General features: G+C 35.5%; 1 protein-coding gene across 2 annotated transcripts in view; it reads right to left on the bottom strand.

Annotated features, from left to right (window-relative positions):
- The window catches only part of Mipol1 (mirror-image polydactyly 1), a 328,974-nt gene that overhangs the window by 215,942 nt on the left and 91,985 nt on the right, over positions 1–21,047 (bottom strand). For both annotated transcript variants that reach the window (XM_005376900.2, XM_013510359.1), the window contains exons 7-9: positions 18,152–18,281; positions 2,841–2,874; positions 2,411–2,581 (exon numbers count right to left, since the gene is read on the bottom strand). In XM_005376900.2, coding sequence (XP_005376957.1) covers positions 2,411–2,581; positions 2,841–2,874; positions 18,152–18,281 — 335 coding nt within the window. The remainder of the gene's footprint in view (positions 1–2,410; positions 2,582–2,840; positions 2,875–18,151; positions 18,282–21,047) is intronic.

Genomic DNA, 21,047 nt, shown 5'->3' on the forward strand with positions numbered 1-21,047 from the left:
TGTGAATTAGCACAGAAGTAGGAAGGATGCTTTAATTAGAGAGTCACAGTAAAAAAAGAAGCAAAGCAGAGGAGGCAGGGATGTGGGTATTAATGCAGGTAGCTTGGCAGATGATGAGCTGTTGCTGCCATGTGCAAGTTCACCTTCTGTATGGAGAAAAGAAGTGCATCTAAGGAGAAAGGAAAGACTTTAGACAGTCCGCTAGAGGGGCGAGTGAATGGACTAGTGAGAGCCAAGAAGGATGCCAGGCAATACTAAGGGGACAGTTTAGATAGCAAATTCTGTGACTTTCTCCTTTTATGTAAAGCTGTGAATGTATAGATTGGATAGAAAGATGAATTTAACCAGGCTTTGATTTTACTAGATGAAGTGGAAAAAGGGAGAGAGGATCAAGAGAACTGAGTTTAAGAAAGTTGTGGATAATTACAATGGGTCCTGGTCTCTAAGTTATGGAAGGAGAAAAGAAGAATGGGACATAGTAGTTTACACCTGTAATGGCTGGGAGGCTGAGGAAGGAGTATCACAAGTTCAAGCTTTGATTGGGCCACTGTGGAGGACCACCTGGGTGATTCTCCTTGAAGGAGGAGCAATTGTCTCCATTTTGGCTGAGCCTGACCCTATTTCCATATACTGATATGTACAGAGCTGACTAGGACTTTTCCTTATCCCTTCAATTGGCTCTAAGCAATGCATACCGGTCTAGCCGAGGTGCTTATGGTAGTCTTTGAAGACTGCAGCTGTGTTTTCCCAGACTCCCCATGAGTGAGCTGGGACAAGACGAGATGAAGAGCCAATGCTCCATGCTGTAGGCTGGCATCAAGCCTTGAGATAGAGGCTATGACTTCCTGGGGCTTGAAATATTACACATCAGAGCTGAAGCACCATACCTCAAAACATTAGATACTATCGCAATTGTGCTATGCAGATTACTCTTTCTGCATATCCTTCTCTCTGCATATTGCAGAGGAGATTTCAGGCCTCCTACCTAACCCAGATCGTGGTACTCCTGTACTTCCCGCTATTCTCACAGTCACTCATCCTCAAACCACTCCTTTCTTCACAAATGAATAAAATATGGATTCAGTCCAGGGTAAAGACTTTTGAGCCAGCCAGCTATCATTGTGGCTGGACTCAGGACCCCCTTGATTCTCCATCATTTTGGATATATAATTGTCTTTACACCATGAGTTACACTGAAAGTGGTAGATTGGAATTAACTCACTAGAAGTCCAATAACATTTCCATAAGATTATAAATATAAACTTCACGTGCCACAGTGAGGACCAGGAAGGGCTCCTTCTTGGCCACCTATAAGACCCTATCTCAAAATTTAAAAACAAGGGCTGGGAATGTAGCTCAATGTGGAAGCCCCAAGGCTCAAGGCAAGGTTGGAAGGAGAAATTCATGAGAGGAATAAGGGATCAAAAAGAATTAATAAGATCTATAAAAAGAGGTGCCAGTGGAGTTGGAGTACTAGGGTAAATAAGCCAAAAGAAAGTGGGTGGAAATCAAAAATACAGATGCCTGACAATGAAACTCCTAATGAACAAGATAGGATACAACCATAAGCCAGATGGCAGAAGTACCAGAGTGTACGGCATTCAATGACTGAAAAAGAGAAACTCCAGGAAATGAGAGCTCAGTATATTAAAATATCTACACAGTTATTTAAACCACCAAGAACTATGACAGGAGTAGGTTGAAGAAAGAGACAGAAATAGACCCCAAATCTTTACAAAACAAGAAAAGCGACACAGGAGTATGTACCTGACTAGAACAGGGTATACTGAGTAGTAGAGTCTGATGGGTAACTTTCTCAACTGGAGCTGTTTAGGAAGGAAAAGGAACAACGATCTAAAAAACAGTAATGAAGAATTATCTTCCAGGCTCAGTGGTAGAACTGGTAAGGGACAGAGTAATACAGGTACTACTTGAGAGAAGCCTCAGGGAAGAAATAAAAGTTAGAGCAGGAAGATGGAAGTAATGCTCAGAACTAAGAGTACATTAGTCATTTGATCAATTAAATAATATTTAGTAAGAGGCACTAAATTAGACATTTGGAGTAAAATAGTAAAAAAAGACATTCTCAATCCTCAAAAAACTACAACTTGAGTAAGAAAACCCACATAAAAGTGATAATTTTAAAGAATATAATTACATTTTATAATAAATTAACATGTCACAAAGCACATATTTTACTAAGAAATGATAATGCATTAAATTCTATAAAGAAATCAAGGTGCATATTTTGAACAGCTTTATAACTATTTTAGCATATCTAATTATTGTGGTTTTAATTACATGCTAAAAACTAATATAAATAAGACTCTATGGGCAAAAATCACCTTTTAATGGTTAAATAAAGAAGAAAAAACAGTAAGTGCATGCTTTTAAAGACACATGCAGATACCTGAGACAAAGCAGCATCCCGTTCCTCTATCACAGCATTCATTTCTTCTGCAGTTATTCTCTTTTTACACTCCTTGGTCTTGTAGATTCTATCTACAATTATAGCTCCATTCTTCTGAATAGCTATCCCAGTGTCTGCATTGTTTATTCTGTTCAGTAATTCCTGTAATGTCTACCAACACCATTATATGTTAGTCAGACATGAAGTTTTAATATATTTTATTTAATATAGGGTTTTAATTAATAGGCACATGTGAATTGTAAATTGACTGAGTGAAGTTATTGAATTTTCATATTGCAGCAAAGATGTACATTATTAGTGTGTCAATTCTTCTTTTTCCCACATCTTAGTTCTTGAAACCCACTCAATTGAACTTAAGCCTCTAAGATATAAGACTGACATCAAGAAATCTCCTCAGAGAATGGCTTACCATGTCATTTTCTTCAGGGTTAATATTTTCTAGCCTAGAAAAAAGGGACACAGAAAGCCTGATCAGTAGCATTTCCTTAGTGCAGCAAAATGAGTTCGCTTTTTAAATCTTTAGAACCTCAAGTAATTTCATTCGACTAGTCTTTAGAGTCAACCATGACACTGAACATATTAAAGTGCCACCTGCTCGACTCCATCTTTCAATAATGCTCTATATCTTCTGCACTGACTTCAGACTGTTAAGTTATTAATGTTTACTGCTATATATGACTACAAGGATCAATTGTTCATATGTGCTTAGATGAAGAAAGTTCCCCAGTGATAGAAGCACTCATACTCATCATATTTATTCCTGGACTTCCAATTCTTATCACAAACTGTGTTTCCTCTCTTTTTGGACAGCATCACAAGTAAAACAAGGCAAGTGTTTTTATTACAAAGTTTAACTAGGTTCCCTCAAAAGCAATGACAAATAATTACACTAAATTTGACCTGAAAATCTCTTGCTGCTGTTTGTTAGAACAAATATACTATATAGAAAGGCTGACCAAAATTGGACCATCCTTTCATATGACTGTTTTCTTGTTTTCAAATATGGTATTATTCAACTAAAATACAAAGGAAGTAAATCAGTTTCCCTTATAAATGCATTTTGTCTTATAAAAGGCGTAGTACTTACTGATGAACTGAGGAAATGCACTAAAAAAGTTGTGAACAGCATCTTAGAAAATGCCTATCATTTAGGCAACCGCTAAACTGAATAAATTAATAGAAAATCTGTAATAGGTATTTGTGAAATGATATGTATTCTAGATCAATCTCAATTATTTTGAAAATATACTAAAAATAGTTAAGGTATCCAAGTTACTGTTTTGAGCAAGTATTCTGTAGACTAATATCCAAATACTAAGTGGTTTACTTGCTCACTCGTGATCCATGTATCAGACTTAGCATCTTAGATTCACCAAAAACGAGCTCAAATTCAATTTTCAGAAAATGACAAACCATTACATGTTATGTATTTTGAGACAGAATCACACAAATTAAAGTGTGAATTCTAAATTCATATGCTTGGTATAATAAAGATATAACCCTAGAAATGCAAAAATTGATTGAGAGAAGACTTGGATAATATCAAATGCTAAAGCAACTGTTATTCACTGCTGTACAAACTGTGGTTTTCAGAATTTTGGAGAGCTTACATAGGTTTTGCTTGTTTTGCAAATGGGATGGGAACCAAGACACAGCAGGAAGGAGGGTGGGAAGAGGAAAGGGATATAAAAAAAAAATTCAGATGTGTTATGTGAATGTACTACCTTCCCCACAATGAATGTAATTGCTATGTACTACAAACATATACTAACAAAACTTTAACATATAATTTTTTTAAATTTTAAAAAGTAATCATTAATGAAAACAGTACGAAAGGGGCCAAAATGATGAAAACTTTGGAAACTATGTCACCTGAGGAACTGATTATGCTGACCATATAACTTTTCCATAATGCCCTTTGATTTTTAATTCTAAATTGGATAGGTACATAAATTGACTCCCCCAACCCCTAACTAGTTGGGCTAGATATACCATGTCTCAATGGATTTTCAACAACTATTTACAGTACAGAACTTTAAAAGAATGACAATTTTTCAAAAATGTTAACCAATACACTTAACTGAATTACATTCATATTTAGTTTACAGGATTGATGGAGTGTACCTTCTGAGTTTATAGTAAACATATGCAGAAATATTATTTGTGAACTCATAACTAGTACTCTTACTCTCACTTTTAAAAGAAAACTCAAGCCAACATTAAATTACTAATAGTCTCCACAGCTTTTATAAACAAATGCCATTATAAATGATAGAACTAAGTGCTACAAAAACAAAAAAAAGAAATGTGATGCCCTGAAAGTTTGTACATGTTCTCATTTAGTGTCACTACATACATGGTGTGCCTATAGAGATGAAAATGTAAGATGTCTGTACTAGGAAAAAATAATAAAGACACTTGATAAATATGCTACATAATTGTTAAAGTTTCCAAAAACAGACTAAATTGTTACACTTACAGGCAAAGAAATAATTATAAAATCCTGCATCTTAAAAGAAAACTAAACGTATCAAAAAACTAATCCACAGGTACAGTATATTGATATACGCAGCAATGTATCTCAAACTACTAGTATCTGCTTGAATGCATATCTTGAGAAAAGTAATCTTTTCTTCTATATTTCTTCTTCAAGTAAATCAAATTTTCCAAGATGCTTTGTAAGTTTGTTCTTCAAGAACTGTGAACATTGTCATTACTTTTTTTACTCAACTGAGAAATGTAACAAAATTCTAACATTTATGATCACAGTGAAAGTAGCAGTGGCACGTAATCATCAGTGATTAGTTGGCTTAAATGATTTTAAGGAAGTCATCTGTAGTGGGAAATATTTATTTTAATGTTACGCTTTTTTTAGATGAAACCAGATTATGAGCTGATTATGACAGTTTACCAATACAATCCAGCTCAGCTATTTAAAACTTTCAGAATTAATTATACTTGACAATTTAAAATGTATGCAGAAACATAGCTAAATATTTAGATTCATAGATTCTTGGGTATCATTAAAAACTTTAGTGACTAGGAAAATAAATCTCCAATTTCAGTTCCAAAGAATTACATATAACAAGGATAAAAACAAGTGTAGTTAGGCTACCTAGTTTGTATGTCTCTAGCACAATAAGAAGAATTTCTTTGTAATATTTTAAATTTTTCTTTAGGCACTGCAAAATTAAGAATAATTAATTTAAAGAGAGGTAGATGAACAGTTGAATATTTTAAACAGTTCTTAACAGGAATGGGTTGAAACCATCATATTTGCTTTAATATTAAAACTCCCTGCTAACAATTATTCAAGAACTTTTAAATCAAAATCAGATTTTCTTATTAAGAGCTATACTATATTCGAGTCACATCAATTCAGCATTCAAACTTCAAATAATTTGTGTGATTGTCCATAAAAGCACATAACATATAATTATTTGTCATTTGCTGATAAATGAATGTATAACTGTTTTTGGTGAATCTGAGCACTGTCAAATAATCCACATTTGTATATCAATCATGCTTTATTATTATTCTTTATATACTTGTAAGTATAGTTATAAATGGCCATCAATAAAAATACATTAATCAACATTTTAAAAGGTTGAGATTTGAGAATCTGTGAAGATTCATGTGACTTTCAATATAAATGAATGTATAAAGAGAAAAAGCTGATATTTATATTCCTCTATTTGTATTTCTTTAAGTCTTAGGAAGTATTTACCACAGATACCAAAACGATCACATTATAATTTTATCCCTACTAGATTATTTAAGCGGGGATCAATAAATTTTTTTCTGTAAAAGGACAGATAGTAACTCTTTTAGGCTTTGCTTAGATTCTGTCATAACTATGATACGCTGCCTTTGTAGTGCAAAAGCAGCCATAGATAACATGCAAATTAATGTAGTTTGTTCTAATAAAGCTTTATTTACAAAAAACAGGCAGAAGCCTAGCATTGCATCAAAGATTCTTAGTTTGCCTGTCCTTAATACAAAGTATTAGAAAATGAGACCAGCTCTTTAATGTTAATACTCTGGAAATGGCAATTCAATATAGTCGACAATAATTTTATGAGTAGAATCTTTCAATTTCTAGCTAAAGACAAAAATCAACAAAAATAATTTTCAGAAAATTAATTTCTAGCCTACCATAAGTATACCACTGATCTTATCACTTAACACAAAAATCAGACAACCAATCCTTAAGAATCAACTTGAAATAGCTATACCAGACCTTCAATTTTCTGTATACAAATATCAAAGTATTGAGGTCTACTTGCAGCATGTACAACATAGTAAAGAATTAAGGTAATGGTTGGTGTTGTATGAAATATAGCTCACAAACTAGAAATTATATATACTTCACACGGAAAAAAAGAATTGCAACACTTCACATATATGTGTCAACTCACCAAACTGTAATCATTTTGTACTATAAACAGGTACTAGTAATTTCTTCAAAAGAAAACAAAATAAAAGAATGTAAAGCTATGTAAACTCTAAATTATACCTACTACAGTTTAATTTGACAGTCATGATAATTAGTAAGAATTCTGCTGAAGTAAATGTCTACAAGCTCAAGTTTTGATTGATTTCCTATACCATGCAAATTCTGACTGACAATCTTGCAATCTAAGCGAAAAGACTCATCATGAAATGTCACATTTCTCAATTCATTCCTAAATCAGTCAATTATCACCTTTTCCTTTCTGAAACTATAGTGAGTCACCTTGTTCAATAGTAAGAAGCAAAACCCTGATCTCAAATGACAAAGAAATAGTGACCAGTGATTCAAATTCTAACTTGTTTGCTTTTATTCTCATTTTTGCACAGTGACAAAATTAATTTTTAAAAAAACCCTAAGAATAAAAGAGATTGAAGATGTTAACATCTCAGGAGTGCAAATGTACATACACAACAAGTATGTGTACATTTTTGTGTGTGATGACTCATTTTAACTTGAACCCTTCTTATCATTTTACCTAGTTTTAGATAGAAGCCAAAAGAAAGCATTGAAAATTCAAGAGGTAAAGGAAAAGCAGAAAAACACCAGAATAAGATGAGACATATACTGTTGTAGAGAGACACAAAGTAGGTCAGAAGTGGCAAAGGGGACGGGGGAAAAAAAGACAAGGAATTTGAAGGTCAAAGGATCATAGGATACAAGAAATAGGGAATTGAAGGTGGTGTGAAATAATTTATATAATTACATTCTACATTCAAGAGGCTGGGGATTTAGCTCAGTGGTACAGTGCCTGCCTGGCAAGTGCAAGGTCATGAGTTCAATACCCAGTACTGGAAAAAAACAAAAAACAAAAACCAAAACAAAACAAAAAAACATTCTACATTCAATCCCTCCAAGTATGTCTTTGAGTAAAGTAAAACTTGGTTATGAATTTATTCTAAAGTTTATCCTAAAGTGATCTCCAGAAGGTTCAGAAGCTATAGACTCAACTAAAGAGAAAGAAACTTCCACAGTACCATATAACATTATGCTGATATCTGTTCTTTTTGTTGTTTTTTGTTGGTATGAATGGCCTTTCTTTAATTCCCACCCACCTGCACTATGATATAGAAGAAGCTCCTATTATAAACTGTTTCTAGGAACCAATAATGTTTGTACCAATTAATACTGTTTCAAGTATTTGTACAATTATTTAGCTCATGTTCTGAACTAAACTGGGATCATAATGCTGTAACTTGTCAGCAACCAGCACTTTGCCTGACACTAATTTATATTCAATAAATACTTATGGAATCAGATAATTTAAAGAAAAAGCTGAGGATTGAGTGTTTTTCTTTTCTCTCATTCCCACTCCTACCTTAACAAATATGCTACAAAGAATAAAATGAAAATGGCTCTGCTTCAAGAAACACTAGTTTCTTTTTTTTTTTTTTTTTGGTTTTGGTTTTTCTCTGGTACCAGGAACCGAACTCACAACCTTGCACTTGCCAGGCAGGCACTTTGCCGCTGAGCTAAATCCCCGGCCCCAAGAAACACTAGTTTCAAAGTACTGTCATAAAAATAAATTTAACAAATAAATGTACAAATTTAAAAAGATATGCAATGGAGTATAAAAAATCAGGAAGAAGAAAAGCATTTATTCAGATGTATCAGTTGAGAGACAGAATAAACAAACTAAGAGATCAGGTTAATAGGTTTTCTGAGGAAGAAATTTTGCTTTGGATATGTAGGTAGTTGGTTTAGTCACTGATCAGGACAGGAATTAAGGCAGAGGATCCAGTTTTAAGAATGAATTAAGAAATTTCATTTTATGTGTGCTAAGTTTGAGCTGCCTCAGTAAATTTGAGGTAGATAATTCTAACAGTGTGACTACTGACTTTGAGCCTTTGGCCAAGTAATTGAGTGCCCTAATGGTTTTCATCTTTAAGTATGAATAACATATACTTCAAGAGTTGTGATGCTACCAGGCATGAGGTGCACATCTGCAATCCCAGCACAAAGGAAGCTGAGGCAGGAGGACTACCATGTGTTTGAGACCAGGTCTGTGTTTGAGACCTGGTCTATATAAGTGAGTTCAAGGCCAGCCAAAACTACATAGCTAGAACCTGACTCAAAACAAAACAAAACCCAAAGAGCTGTGATGCTGCCTGAAAAACTGATTTATTACCTTCAGAGGATGAATCTGCTTTTTCAAAAACAAAAATTTTGTAAAAGGAAATCTTATGAATAGAATGGGTGACTGACTAGGTAACAAAATCAGAGGTCACAACTACATTATAGCATTATTTAGCAGCAGATAAACTGAACATAATAGTATATGCAAAGAGTTCTAAAGTTCAAAAAATGTTGAGATTTAATATGTATTTGTACACTGAGATGCCCTATAATGATTTTATGTAAGTATACAAAGTGCAATGATCAAATCAGAAAAATAACTCCCTATCTTCAAACATCAATCACTTTCATGTGCTTAAAATTTTAATAGGTCCATAACTGAAATTTTAGAAAGCATATCTACTTTTAAAAGTATATGTAAAAACATTTGATTGTAGGAAAAACTTCTGTAGCATAAACAAATTGACTCTAAAATGTACACCTACAAGCAAAAATACTAGAATAGCCAAGGAAATTATGAAACTAAAGAACAAGTTTGGAGGACTGACATCTGACTTCAAGACTTAATATAAAATCAAGTAATCAAGACTGTGTGATACTGCCAAGGGGATAAAGATATATATCAAAGGAACAGAATACAATGTCCACAATATGATCACACAAATATAACCAACTGATTTTTGACAAAGGTCCAAAGAAAATTTAATGGATAAATGATAGTCTTTTCCACAAACTAGAGTAGAATAAAGGAATGTTCATATACAAAAGAAAAAATTAACTTTCACAAAATTAACTCCAAATGGATCATAGGCATTCATGTAAGCACAAAGTTTATAAGCTCTAGAAGAAAACATGGGAGAAAATCTGTGATCTTCCATTTGACAAAGAGTTTTAGAATCAATACAAAAAGCACAACTATAAAAGAAAAAAAATTTAACACTAAGCCAAATTTCACAAAAGTTAAAAGTTATGTTCTGCTAATTATATTGTTGAAAGACTTGGGAAAAAAAGGGTCAGATATGGACTGGAGGAAAATATATGCAAATCACTGATCTGCTAAAGTACTTCTATCAAAAATAGAAATAACTCTTCTAAATAAAAAGACAAATATACAATATAAAACCTGACCAACCATCTGAATAGACACTTCACAAAAGACAATATATAGATGAAAAACAAACAAAAATCTGTTAAAAATTATGTCATCAAGAACATGAAAAATATTGAGACAACTCTACAAACCTATTAGAATGGCCAACATCCAATATAAAACACAAAACAAAAGCAATGGCAAGAATGCAGAGCACGGAACTCTCATTCAGGGCTGGTAGGAATCCAAGATGGTGCAGCTACTCTGAAAGATAATGGCTTCTCATAAAGTTAAAATAGATTAACATAGGAATCAGTTATCATGATACTTTATTTACAATCAGGAAGTCAAAGGATGATATGACAGAATGAAGACTATGATAAAACTATATTACAAAAACATAAAGTCACTTCAAGAGCTACAGCTGGGGTAAAGAAGCAAACTAAGAAAGACTGGGAACCACAGGCTAAATGAACTAAACATAGAGTAAAATCTCACTGATAAAGTTGTTTCTCATGGAAAAATGTGTTAATGATTCTGGAAAATACATAATTTATACTTTACTAGAACAAGTAAGTAAATCAATGGTGTTTGCTGGGAACGAGATTTCTGACAGCTGAGAGAGATGAGGAAAGGCGGAAACTAGAATGAACAGTTGTTTTGAATTAGATTTGGGAACATCAAAATGAACTCACGGGGCCAGGTATATAGCTCAGTAGCACAGTACCTGCCTGGCAAGCACAAGGTCTGATTCCAATTCCCAGTTAAAAAAAAAAGAACTGATATTTAGCTGAATATAGGTATAGATATATATGTACAAACACAGAGTAATTAGTGTACACACACTTCCTTCTTGGTCTTCTGTGAGAAACTTGAAGAAATCACACTCCAGCATCAAAAGGCACAACGGGCCCCCAGATCTTTGTTTCTAATACCATTTTCTAATATGAAGAACTAGAATTCTTGAAAGAATGGCTGTTCTGGAGGTGAGGACTATTCCTAAAGATTTCTATACAAGATGACCCTTGAGCATCTTCTAAGTGCTGGTGTCTTAGTTACTCTCTTATTATTGGGACAAAATAACCAACACCCACAATTTAAAGGAGAACAGGACTACTTTGGCTCATGTTTTCAGTCCATGGCAAGCAGGCTGCAAGTGAGGAACAGCACTGTGGAAGGATCTGGCAGAGTGAAGCTCCTCACTTCAAGCTGGTGAGGAAGCAGGGCAGGAGAAACCGGAGAGAAAGGTATATCCTTATGGGTCATGTCCCTAGTGACCTGACTAAACAGGTCCCAGCAGCCAACAGCATACCCATCTGCTTAACTCTTTCGTGCATTGGGGCACCACTGGTAAATGTAGTGTCCCAGTGACACAACTACCTCCAAAAGCCCTATCTCTGAGTGCACGAGAGCATTCTGCCCCGAGGAAAAGAAGTGCATGCATCTCTTTATGAAAAATGCATTTAGTTCATCTCTAAGAGGCGCCAAAGTTTTAACAGTTCCAGCACTGCTGAAAAGTCAAGTCCAATGTCTCCTCTGAGACTCAAGGCAAACCTTTAGATGTAATTCCCTGTACAATTTTTTTTTTTAAAAATTGAAACTTCCAACGTTCAATGACACAGGGTAAACATTCTCATTCAAAAGGGAGAAAGAAGAGAACAGAAAAGAGTGGAACCAAAGCAAGACCAAAAGCCAGTTGGGCAAGGATTATATCTTATAGTTCTGTGACAAGCAAACCGGGCAAGATGTGAGCTTAAAAAGGGCTTGTGTGGCCAAATCCCTCAAACATTGCCAGTTGCAGCCCTCATGGTCTTTCTTGAAGAGATTTTCCCTGCCTGTAGTTTTTCTCCATAGACATTCCATGTTCCTGGCATCCCTCCAAATTCCTGTGGCCTTTATTGTACTTTTGGCTTTACTTTCATAGCTTCCTACACTGACTTCTCAGAGGTATGCTATCTAGCCTCCTAGGCCTTCTGAAATCTGGCAGAAGGCTCCCTGACCCCGTAACTCTGATTCTGCAAATCTATAAAACCAGCACCATATGGAGGATGCCAGTCCAAACAGTATCTAAGTTCCTTAGCATCATGGCTGTAGGGGCCTTGAAAGAGCTGAGTTCCCTCAGACTCTCTTATCAAAGCAGTCTTTCACTTTTATATCTTTAAGACAGTAAATGGTGAGAACTTACAGATTTCTGAGATGCCTTCAAGCTAGCTTTCCTATTGTCCTGATGAAAACTACTTGGCTTCTTTGTAATGTCAATCTTTTTAGAAATCATGCTCTCCATGGCCCCAACTTTACAAGTGATTCTTTTTTGGCAAAACCAGAAAGTTTCTATATCTTTTGTATTTTGCTCCTGATTCTCAAAGTACATCTGGCTGAAAGCTACTAGCAGTACCCAACCCGTAGCTGAAAGCTGGGTGCCCTTAAAATTTCCTCTACCAGATTAATTGGTCCACAGACCTTAATCTCTGTCTCTTGCGAAGTCTCAGGACAGGATAAAATGCAGAAAGAATTTCTGCCAGAGCACAATACTCACGGGCTCTAGTTCAACTGCCAGTGGAGTCCTTGTTCGCAGCTCAAACCTCCTAAGTGTGGATTTCAGTAACTGCATTTCTATCAGCATTCTAGCTGAACCTCTCACTATACTGTCCCATCAAGTTTGATTTACAGCATTATAGGGTTTCTCTAGCCAACAGTTTCAAACTTTTCCAAACTTCCCTGCAAGCCAGTTCCAAAGGCTTCTAAACCACATAATCAGGTACAATCACATCTATGACCCCACCTCTCTGAACCTAAAATCTGCCTCAGTCACTTTCCTTATTTCTGGAACATAATACCTGACACCCACAACTTAAAGGAAAAGAGCTGGATTGGGGGGATAGTTCAGTGGTAACAAGTTAGCCTACCATTAATGAAGCCCTAGGCTCCATCCCCAGTGACACAAAAAATGTTCTCAGTCCATGGTTAGTAGGCTACAAGGGAGAAATGGAAGATTGAAAGTGTGGCAAGAGGAAAGCTGCTCATGCCATGGTAGCCAGGAAGCAAGAGAGAAAGAAGAAGCCAAGCAGGGAGACATACACTTCCAGGTTATACCCCTAGTAGCCTGCCCTCAACAGGGGTCATACCTCCTAGCAGACCCACACACCAAACTCATTAGTGGTTGAATTTACTATGGGGCCCTGCATATGAGCACATGAGAATTTGCCCATCATAGCCAGAAAAAAATAAGTATTCAAAAATTTAAAGGACAGAGACATGATAAAGTTATAGAGCAGATAAACTGAAGGAGCTTTCAACCAAAGTTGAAACAATTCAAACCAAAAAACTGATATAGTATCAGATTATAAAGTGAAGTATTAAAGCAGTGCCCTTGAGACAGTATGGATATAAAAAAGAGATCCCCTATTCCAAAGAATTACAAATATTTAAATGCAAAATATTTTTTCCTATAGGTTATGCTAGTCAGCTTTGCATTACTATAACAAATACCTATGATAATCAATTTATATAGAAAAAAGATATAGTTTGGCTCACACTGTTTCAGCCCATCACTGGTTGGCCCCATAATTTAGGGCCTGGCCCATGGTAAGACCATATATCATGGCAGAAGCACCTAGTAGAACAAACTCATTTACAGTGGTATATTTGGTTCATGAACTTAATTTGTCCTATGATTTTAAAAGATGGCTATGTTTGTGTTTGTGTGGGAAAGATGGCCACAATGGTATTTTTCACCTGATGCAGAGTTTGCAAACAAAATAAAAAATTTTGTCAAATGCTTCTGTTTGCAAACTAAATTATTTGCAAACAAAAGCATTTGTCAACCCAGGTACGACTGTACCTTGTGGCCAGGAAACAACTGAGAGCAAGATGAAGGGGTCAGAATCCCACTATCCTCTTCAAGGTCATGCCCCCAAATGACGTCAAGATCTGCCGTTAATTTCTACCTCTTGAAGATTCCATTACATCCCATGATGACACCACCCTGAGGCTTAAGCCTTTAACATGGGCCTTCAAATATTCAAGATCCAAATTATAGAGAGGTGAAGCTCACATTCTTGAGTATACACTGCCCTTAGCAATTTGCTTATAGGAAGTGAAGTGTGAGAAATGGAATAGAAATACTTTTATAGTGGAGAAACATGGAACATTGACCTTGATCAGGTAAGTATTATGGTGGTAAATCACACTGATAGAATATAACCTTGAAATGATGTGATGAGAATGGCATTCCTGAGATCTTCATCCTTAAAATCGGTAATTCCAGCTTAATCATGAGTAGTCAGAAAAGCCCAAATTATACAAAGTATCTGATTATGTAGTACTCCTCAAAGCCATCAAGATCATCAAAATCAAGGAAGTCTGAGACAATGTCACAGGTGACAGCAGGCCAGGGAGACACAACAATTGAATGTAATTAAAACAGAAACAAAAAGAACTACGGGGAAAAATTACTGACACCTGAACAAAGTGTGAAGTTCAGTTAATAATTATGTGACAATGTTTATATTCTATCCTATGACAAAAGTACCACAGCAATGAAAAACAATAACAATATGGGGAACCATATGAAGTTCATACCATGCTCTTCACTCTTTTCTGGAGATCTAAAATGATTCTAGAATAAGAAGTTAATTTAAAAGGTTGATGTCCAAGTAAAGATGGCACACTGAAGTCTGAAAATGTAAATCTCTTTATCCTATCATGTAACCTCATGAACAGAAAATAAAAACTAGTCAAATAAAGAAGGAAGGAGGAGGGGCTGGGGATTTAGCTCAGAGGCACAGCGCCTGCCTGGCAAGTGCAAGATAGTGTGTTCAATTCCTTGTACCGGAAAAAATAACAAAAAAAAAATAAAGTAAAAAAAAAAGGGGAAGGAGGATACCATATAGTAATTATTAAAACTAGGACTATGTAGAAGGTGGAGAGATGATTTTGGACAGACTCACCTAACTTTTTCCTATGAAAACAGGTCCTTGAAAAAGACAATGACCTAACAAGAGCCTAAGAACTTCTTACTAATATCACACAGTTTGGAAATAATCTCAGAAAGAAGCAGGTAGACCAGAAAAATAAATGAAATCCTCCTGAGTAGAAGTCTACATTATTGAAGAATCTGTATAAAGGACAGGCGTATCATCAGGAATGGCCATTTTTTTTTTTTTTACTACCATGGTGAAAAAAAAACCCAAAAGTAATATCTCATGATGTAAAGATAGATAAGATCAGAGAGCACAAGCCTTCTACGCACAATATCAAACAAAGTCTCCTAAGTAAAACTCAGAATCTCCAACAACAGGGGCATGTAGTCTCAAGGGATTCTTCTTAACTTTCATCTCCACTGCAGTAACCAAAGATTACATATAAAGGAAGCAAGAGAACACTATTTAGCCAAGAAACTGCACTTCAGAGGATGTAAGTAAGTTGTAAATATTATGAAATATTTATCAAACAAAATTCATACATACCATACCAGAACAACGTAAGTTTTGTGGTTGTTTTGATTTGTTTTGTTTGTTTTGTTTTGTTTTTTAAAGATAGAGTCTCACTACATAGTTCAGGCTGGCCTTGCACTCACTACATAGCCCAGGCTAGCCTCAAACTCACAGTGATCTTCCTGCCTCCATCTCCTGAGCACTGAGATCACAGGCAAGCACCACTGCACTTGCATAAAGATAAATTTCTGACAGAATTGTTTGTTGTTATCTTGCACAAGATCAAATGATATGGAACTGCAATCATCATGCAAAAAAGACAAGCTCAGGGTAAAAAATAAAATAAAAACCCAGGTGCTACAGTTTGAATGTTTCCCCCCCTCCAAAATTCATATTGAAATGTTACTGTCACAGTACTGAGCTATGTGACTCCTCAAGCATGATCAGGCCATGAGGGCTCTACTTTAACATTGCCTCTTCTTGTCCTACCTTCCTCCACGTAATCATGTACATATCAATAAGGTCCTTGCCAAATGTTGGCCTTTTTATCTTGCACTTTCCAAGTTCCAGAACCAAATAACTAATAAATTCCTGTTCATTTCAAATCACACAGTCACAGCTAGGCATGGTGTTATAGGCCTGTAATTCTAATTACTAGAGAGGCTGAGGTAGGAGGATTCTAAGTTTGAAGCGAGCCTGGCAACTTAAGAAGACCCTATCTCAAACTAAATAAAGGAAAAAGGGCTAGGAGTGTAGCTTGGCAGCGGAGTGCTTGCCTAGCATGTGCAAGGCTCTGGATTCAATTCCCAGCACACACACACACACCACACACACACACACACACCCTAGTGTCTGTTACTCTGTTAGAGGCATAGAGACAGACTTAGGAGGAAATGAAGATAATTTTTCCACTAGTGGTTTGCATTTAATAGTGTACATAGGGCCGAGGTACAGCTCAGCAGCACAAGCACCTGCCTGGTAAGAGCAAGGTCCTGAGTTTGATTCCCGGTACAAAAAAAAAAAAAAAAAAAAGTGTACATAAGAACATGCATCCAATAAAAGAAAATTCACAAAAAGATGCTAAAACAAAAGAATGAAGTGAAAGGAAAACTCTTTTTGAAAATAAAAATCAAACTGAGGGATTCCACATAATAAAAACCTGGGCATAAAAATGTCATTTATGATCAAGGTTTCAGTAATTCAATTATTTTTAATATAGAAGTATGATTAAACAACAGAGGGCATTTTGGCTATAGAAACTAATTTTACAAATGTATTTGAGTACTGTCAATTTTTTAAAGTTTTAAAGTCTTTATCTGTTAGTCAAATGATACCATTTAATTGAAATAATGCAAATAATGCATGAGGAAATTTTGCTGCTTTTTTTTTTTGGTACCAGGAATTAAACTCACAACCTTGCACTTGCCAGGGAAGCGCTGTGCTGCTGAGTTATATCCCCAGCCCCTAACTTTTAATACCTTAATATTTTTCAGTTTCTTTCCCTAAAATTAGAAGGATCCTCAGGGAATTAATATTTCTAATTGAGAGAAAATATTCTGTGGTTCAAGATTTTCTCTAGTTTTAACTACTACTCAAGTTAAAGTAACATATAGCACTTGCAGGTAGTATATGGTAGAGGAACCTGCTCACCTTAAGGCGACTGGGAAGCAAAAGACAGAGAGAGGAAAGGGCTGGGGTCCCGACATCCCTTTCAGGGGTGTGACCTATATGAACTACTTCCTCCCTAGGTCCCACCTCTGCAGGTTCCAGTGTCTCTTCATAGTGCCACGGGCTGGCTGGTAACCAAGCTGCAACACATATGCCTTTGGCAGACATTCAAGATTAAAACTATAACACAGTCAAAGAAAAAAAGGGAAGGAAGGAAAGAAGGAGAAGAGGGTAAGGGAAAGCAGGAGAGGAGCGCAGAGGGGGAAAGCCTGTCATTTGTAGCAAAATGGATGACACTGAAGGACACTATGTAAAGGGAAATAAACCAGTCACTAAGAAACAAATACTGCAAATTCTTATTTACCTGAGGAGGTGAAAAGAATTGATATAAAAGAAGGGAATACAAGGATGATTACCAAACGCTAGGAAGGGTAGTAGGGATCAAGGGAATTTGGAAGCAGGTATCAGATACATGAAATAAATTCTAGTGTTCTGCAGCAGTGTTCTATAAACAGGAATGGGGAAGCAGAAAGCAGAGAAAGTACCATAGAGCTGAAGTCAAGAAATGGCTACTGAGGAGAGGAGATGAAAACAGTCACATAGGAAGGCAAGGACACTAACAACAGAGCTATGAGGAAGTAAAGTAACTGTATTGAGTGATTCTCCTTCCCTCCCTTCCACTTTCTTCCCTTCCTGTCCCCTTCTCTTTCCTTTTTTAAGTGACTGTTACCACTGACAGGTAAATTACTAGCATGCCAAGGGTTTTTAGACAAAAGTTTTGGGGTTATGCAATTTCCTAACACACCAAATAGTAACATGTTTAAATATATAACCACAAAATATATAACCACAAAAGTAACATGTTTAAATATATAACCACAAAATGCACACAATTTATAAATGCTCCTAATATCACGTTTTTACATTCATTGTATACGTACATTTTTACAGACATTTCCATATGCTTGGCCCGTGCAATTGCTTCATCTCTCTCCGTGATGGCTAACTGCAGTCTAGCCATAAGAGCTTCATCACGTTCCCTCTGTGCAAAATATACTTCTTCAACTAGATCTAGCAAAATAAATAACCCATAATCAATCAAAGAAAATAAAGAAGAAATGCATACATTAGTCAAAAATAAAAAGAAAAATAAATGTTATTTTAAGGGATATTTATCTATTCAACTGAATTAGTACCACTTAATTACTTCATAAAACATTTTTAGTATCTATTTCAAAATTGAGATACCAATTCACACACTTTAAAATTGCAAAAGTAAAAAGTCTAAGAACAAAACTAAGTTTGTGAACTAAAGGAAACTCATATATACTGCAGACATGCACATTTTTCTACAACCACATGAAGAGCAATCTGACAATGTTTATTAAAGTTGAATATGTCCTTATACAGCAACCTAGCAAATCCATTATTTGTTATGAAGCCTACAGAAATTCATGCACGTGCACAAACAGAAGCCATGTATAAAAATCTGTACTGTAACACTGCTTCTACTAACACAAATTTATAAATAACCCAAATGTCCATCAACATGAGCAAGAATAAATTGGTATGCATTCAGAATGGAATATTATCTAGCATGTAAAATGAATTAGGTATAAACAAATGAATAAAGCTCAAAAGTGAAATCCTGGCAAAAATAGCAAGTTGCAAAAGAGAGTAACTCTGTATACGATTTATGCAAAGATACTACTAGTGAATGTCATAAAACATGTCAGTGATAAACACCAAATGTGGGATGGGCGTTACCTCAGTGGGATCTCTTAAGGAGAGAGAGGAAATGGATCAGGAAGAATAAAAGGGGTGGAGCTGTGCTGGTGCAGTGCTGCACATCTGAAGAGAGCAGGTGGCATAAAACACAAATGGCGCTGCTTAGATTTGTACACTATATGAGATTTGATGTCATATGAAACAGTCATTTCTTAAGCATAATTCAACTGTTAGTATACTTGAGACCTTACATAATATATATATATATTTTTTTGGTCTTTTTGACACAGGGTCTCACTATGCAATTCAGGTTGGTCCTGAACTCACTTTGTAGCCCAGGCTGGCCTTGAACGCACAGCAATCTTCCTGCCTCAGCCTCCGAAGTGCTGGGATTACAGGCATGCACTAGCACACCTGGTTCATAATGTTTAAAACACTACTGCAACACTACTCCAACATTAGATAAATAGAGCTTAAATACCAGATCACTGAAACAAATCTTATTTGTAATGGTAAACCACAAAATAAACTTCGAAAAAAAGGTTTAGTTTATATAACATTGAGTTTATGCCCAAGGTTTGTTACAAATTACTAATCACAATAGTTATTAGTATATTACTTAAGACTATTACTTGTAGCAGAGGCAAATTTTACATATATCAAGTACTGTATATCGTGTTCATGACTGATATAAAACGTAATGTGCAATGGGAAAGCAAAAGCCAAAACCACTTCCAAGAAGCTGAGTCTAAAGAAAGAAAAGTGTATCTATTCTTTTTTCTATTCATCCTTCGCTAAACATTTAGCAAACTCTGCTGTCAGTCATCCATCTAGTCATAAGGGTTATGTAATATAATACTCTAGGCAAGTCCTTAACGTCCTGGAACATACATCCATTAATGGGAGACAGATGGTACAGAGAAAAACAAGCAGAAAATCAGGAAGGTAGATAAGTAGGAAGTAATGAAGACTTTGAAAAAGAAGCCTGCATGAGAGAATGGAAAGTGATTTTGCAGACACGAAATAGACCAGGTTATTTTTGAAGAGTATTCCTTTTGAAATGTGACATTTCAGAACATTAAAATAAAGGAAGAGGAGATATGTGTGTATGTATGCTCACATACATGTACACATGCAAGCATATACGAAAGTTCTTCCTCAACAGACAATGAAAGTATCTTAAGCCAGAGAATTAAGTGTGAGATCTTGGATACTTCTGAGAAAAAACAGCCATGCCAATGTGGTTGGAGTAGAGTAAAGGCTGGAGGGCAGAGTTCTGAGAGCTCATGCTGGGTCTCATAAGGCATAGTAAAGATTTTAGATATCATCTAAGCATAATGACAGATATTAGATTGTTCTAAATGAGAAAATGAGACCTATATTTATGTTTGAAATGGAGTATTCTGGCTTCTAGATGAGAAACTGCTGGACAAGAGTGGAAACAAGAAGGTTATTTCAGTCATCTAAGAATTCACTTTAATAACTCCCATAATTGAGCCATTCTCTGGAACATCTAGAAATAAGTACAGACGCTAACCTCAAATTTGGATATTATATTAAATGACTTTCAGAACAGAAACAATTTGATCAGATCTGTGTTTTATTTATTTATTTTTTTATTTTAAAGATAAAAGGAGGGAAACATTAACAGACATACAACATTTTACAACATATCACAAGCACAATACAGACAATATAGAGTTACAAACAAAGTGGTAGGGAATTAACAATGGTGGTTGTATTACATATTGATATCTTCAAAGTGGCTTCTCATGAAAACAGATATAGACATGCAATACTGGTCAACCAAAGACTCATTGACAGTTTCTTTCAGCATAGAAATAGAAGACAGAAGAACAACCATGTTATCTATCAGATCTGTGTTTTAAAGAGACACCCAAATGTTAGAATACTAAATGTATCTATAAGATTGGGAGTGGGGTAGAGAGAATTTGCAAGTAGGATTGTATATGCCTCTTCATATAATATTAGATTATTATAACAGTCCGGATGAAAATTAGGAAACTCTGAACCAATGCAATGGCAAAAGAAATGAAAAAAAGAAAGAAAGTGGGTTCCATTCACAAGAAACCAGAACCTAAGAGTTAA

Source organism: Chinchilla lanigera, unplaced genomic scaffold (assembly GCF_000276665.1).
Source record: "Chinchilla lanigera isolate Chin_1 unplaced genomic scaffold, ChiLan1.0 scaffold00008, whole genome shotgun sequence".
In the NCBI taxonomy this organism is placed as follows: domain Eukaryota; kingdom Metazoa; phylum Chordata; class Mammalia; order Rodentia; family Chinchillidae; genus Chinchilla; species Chinchilla lanigera.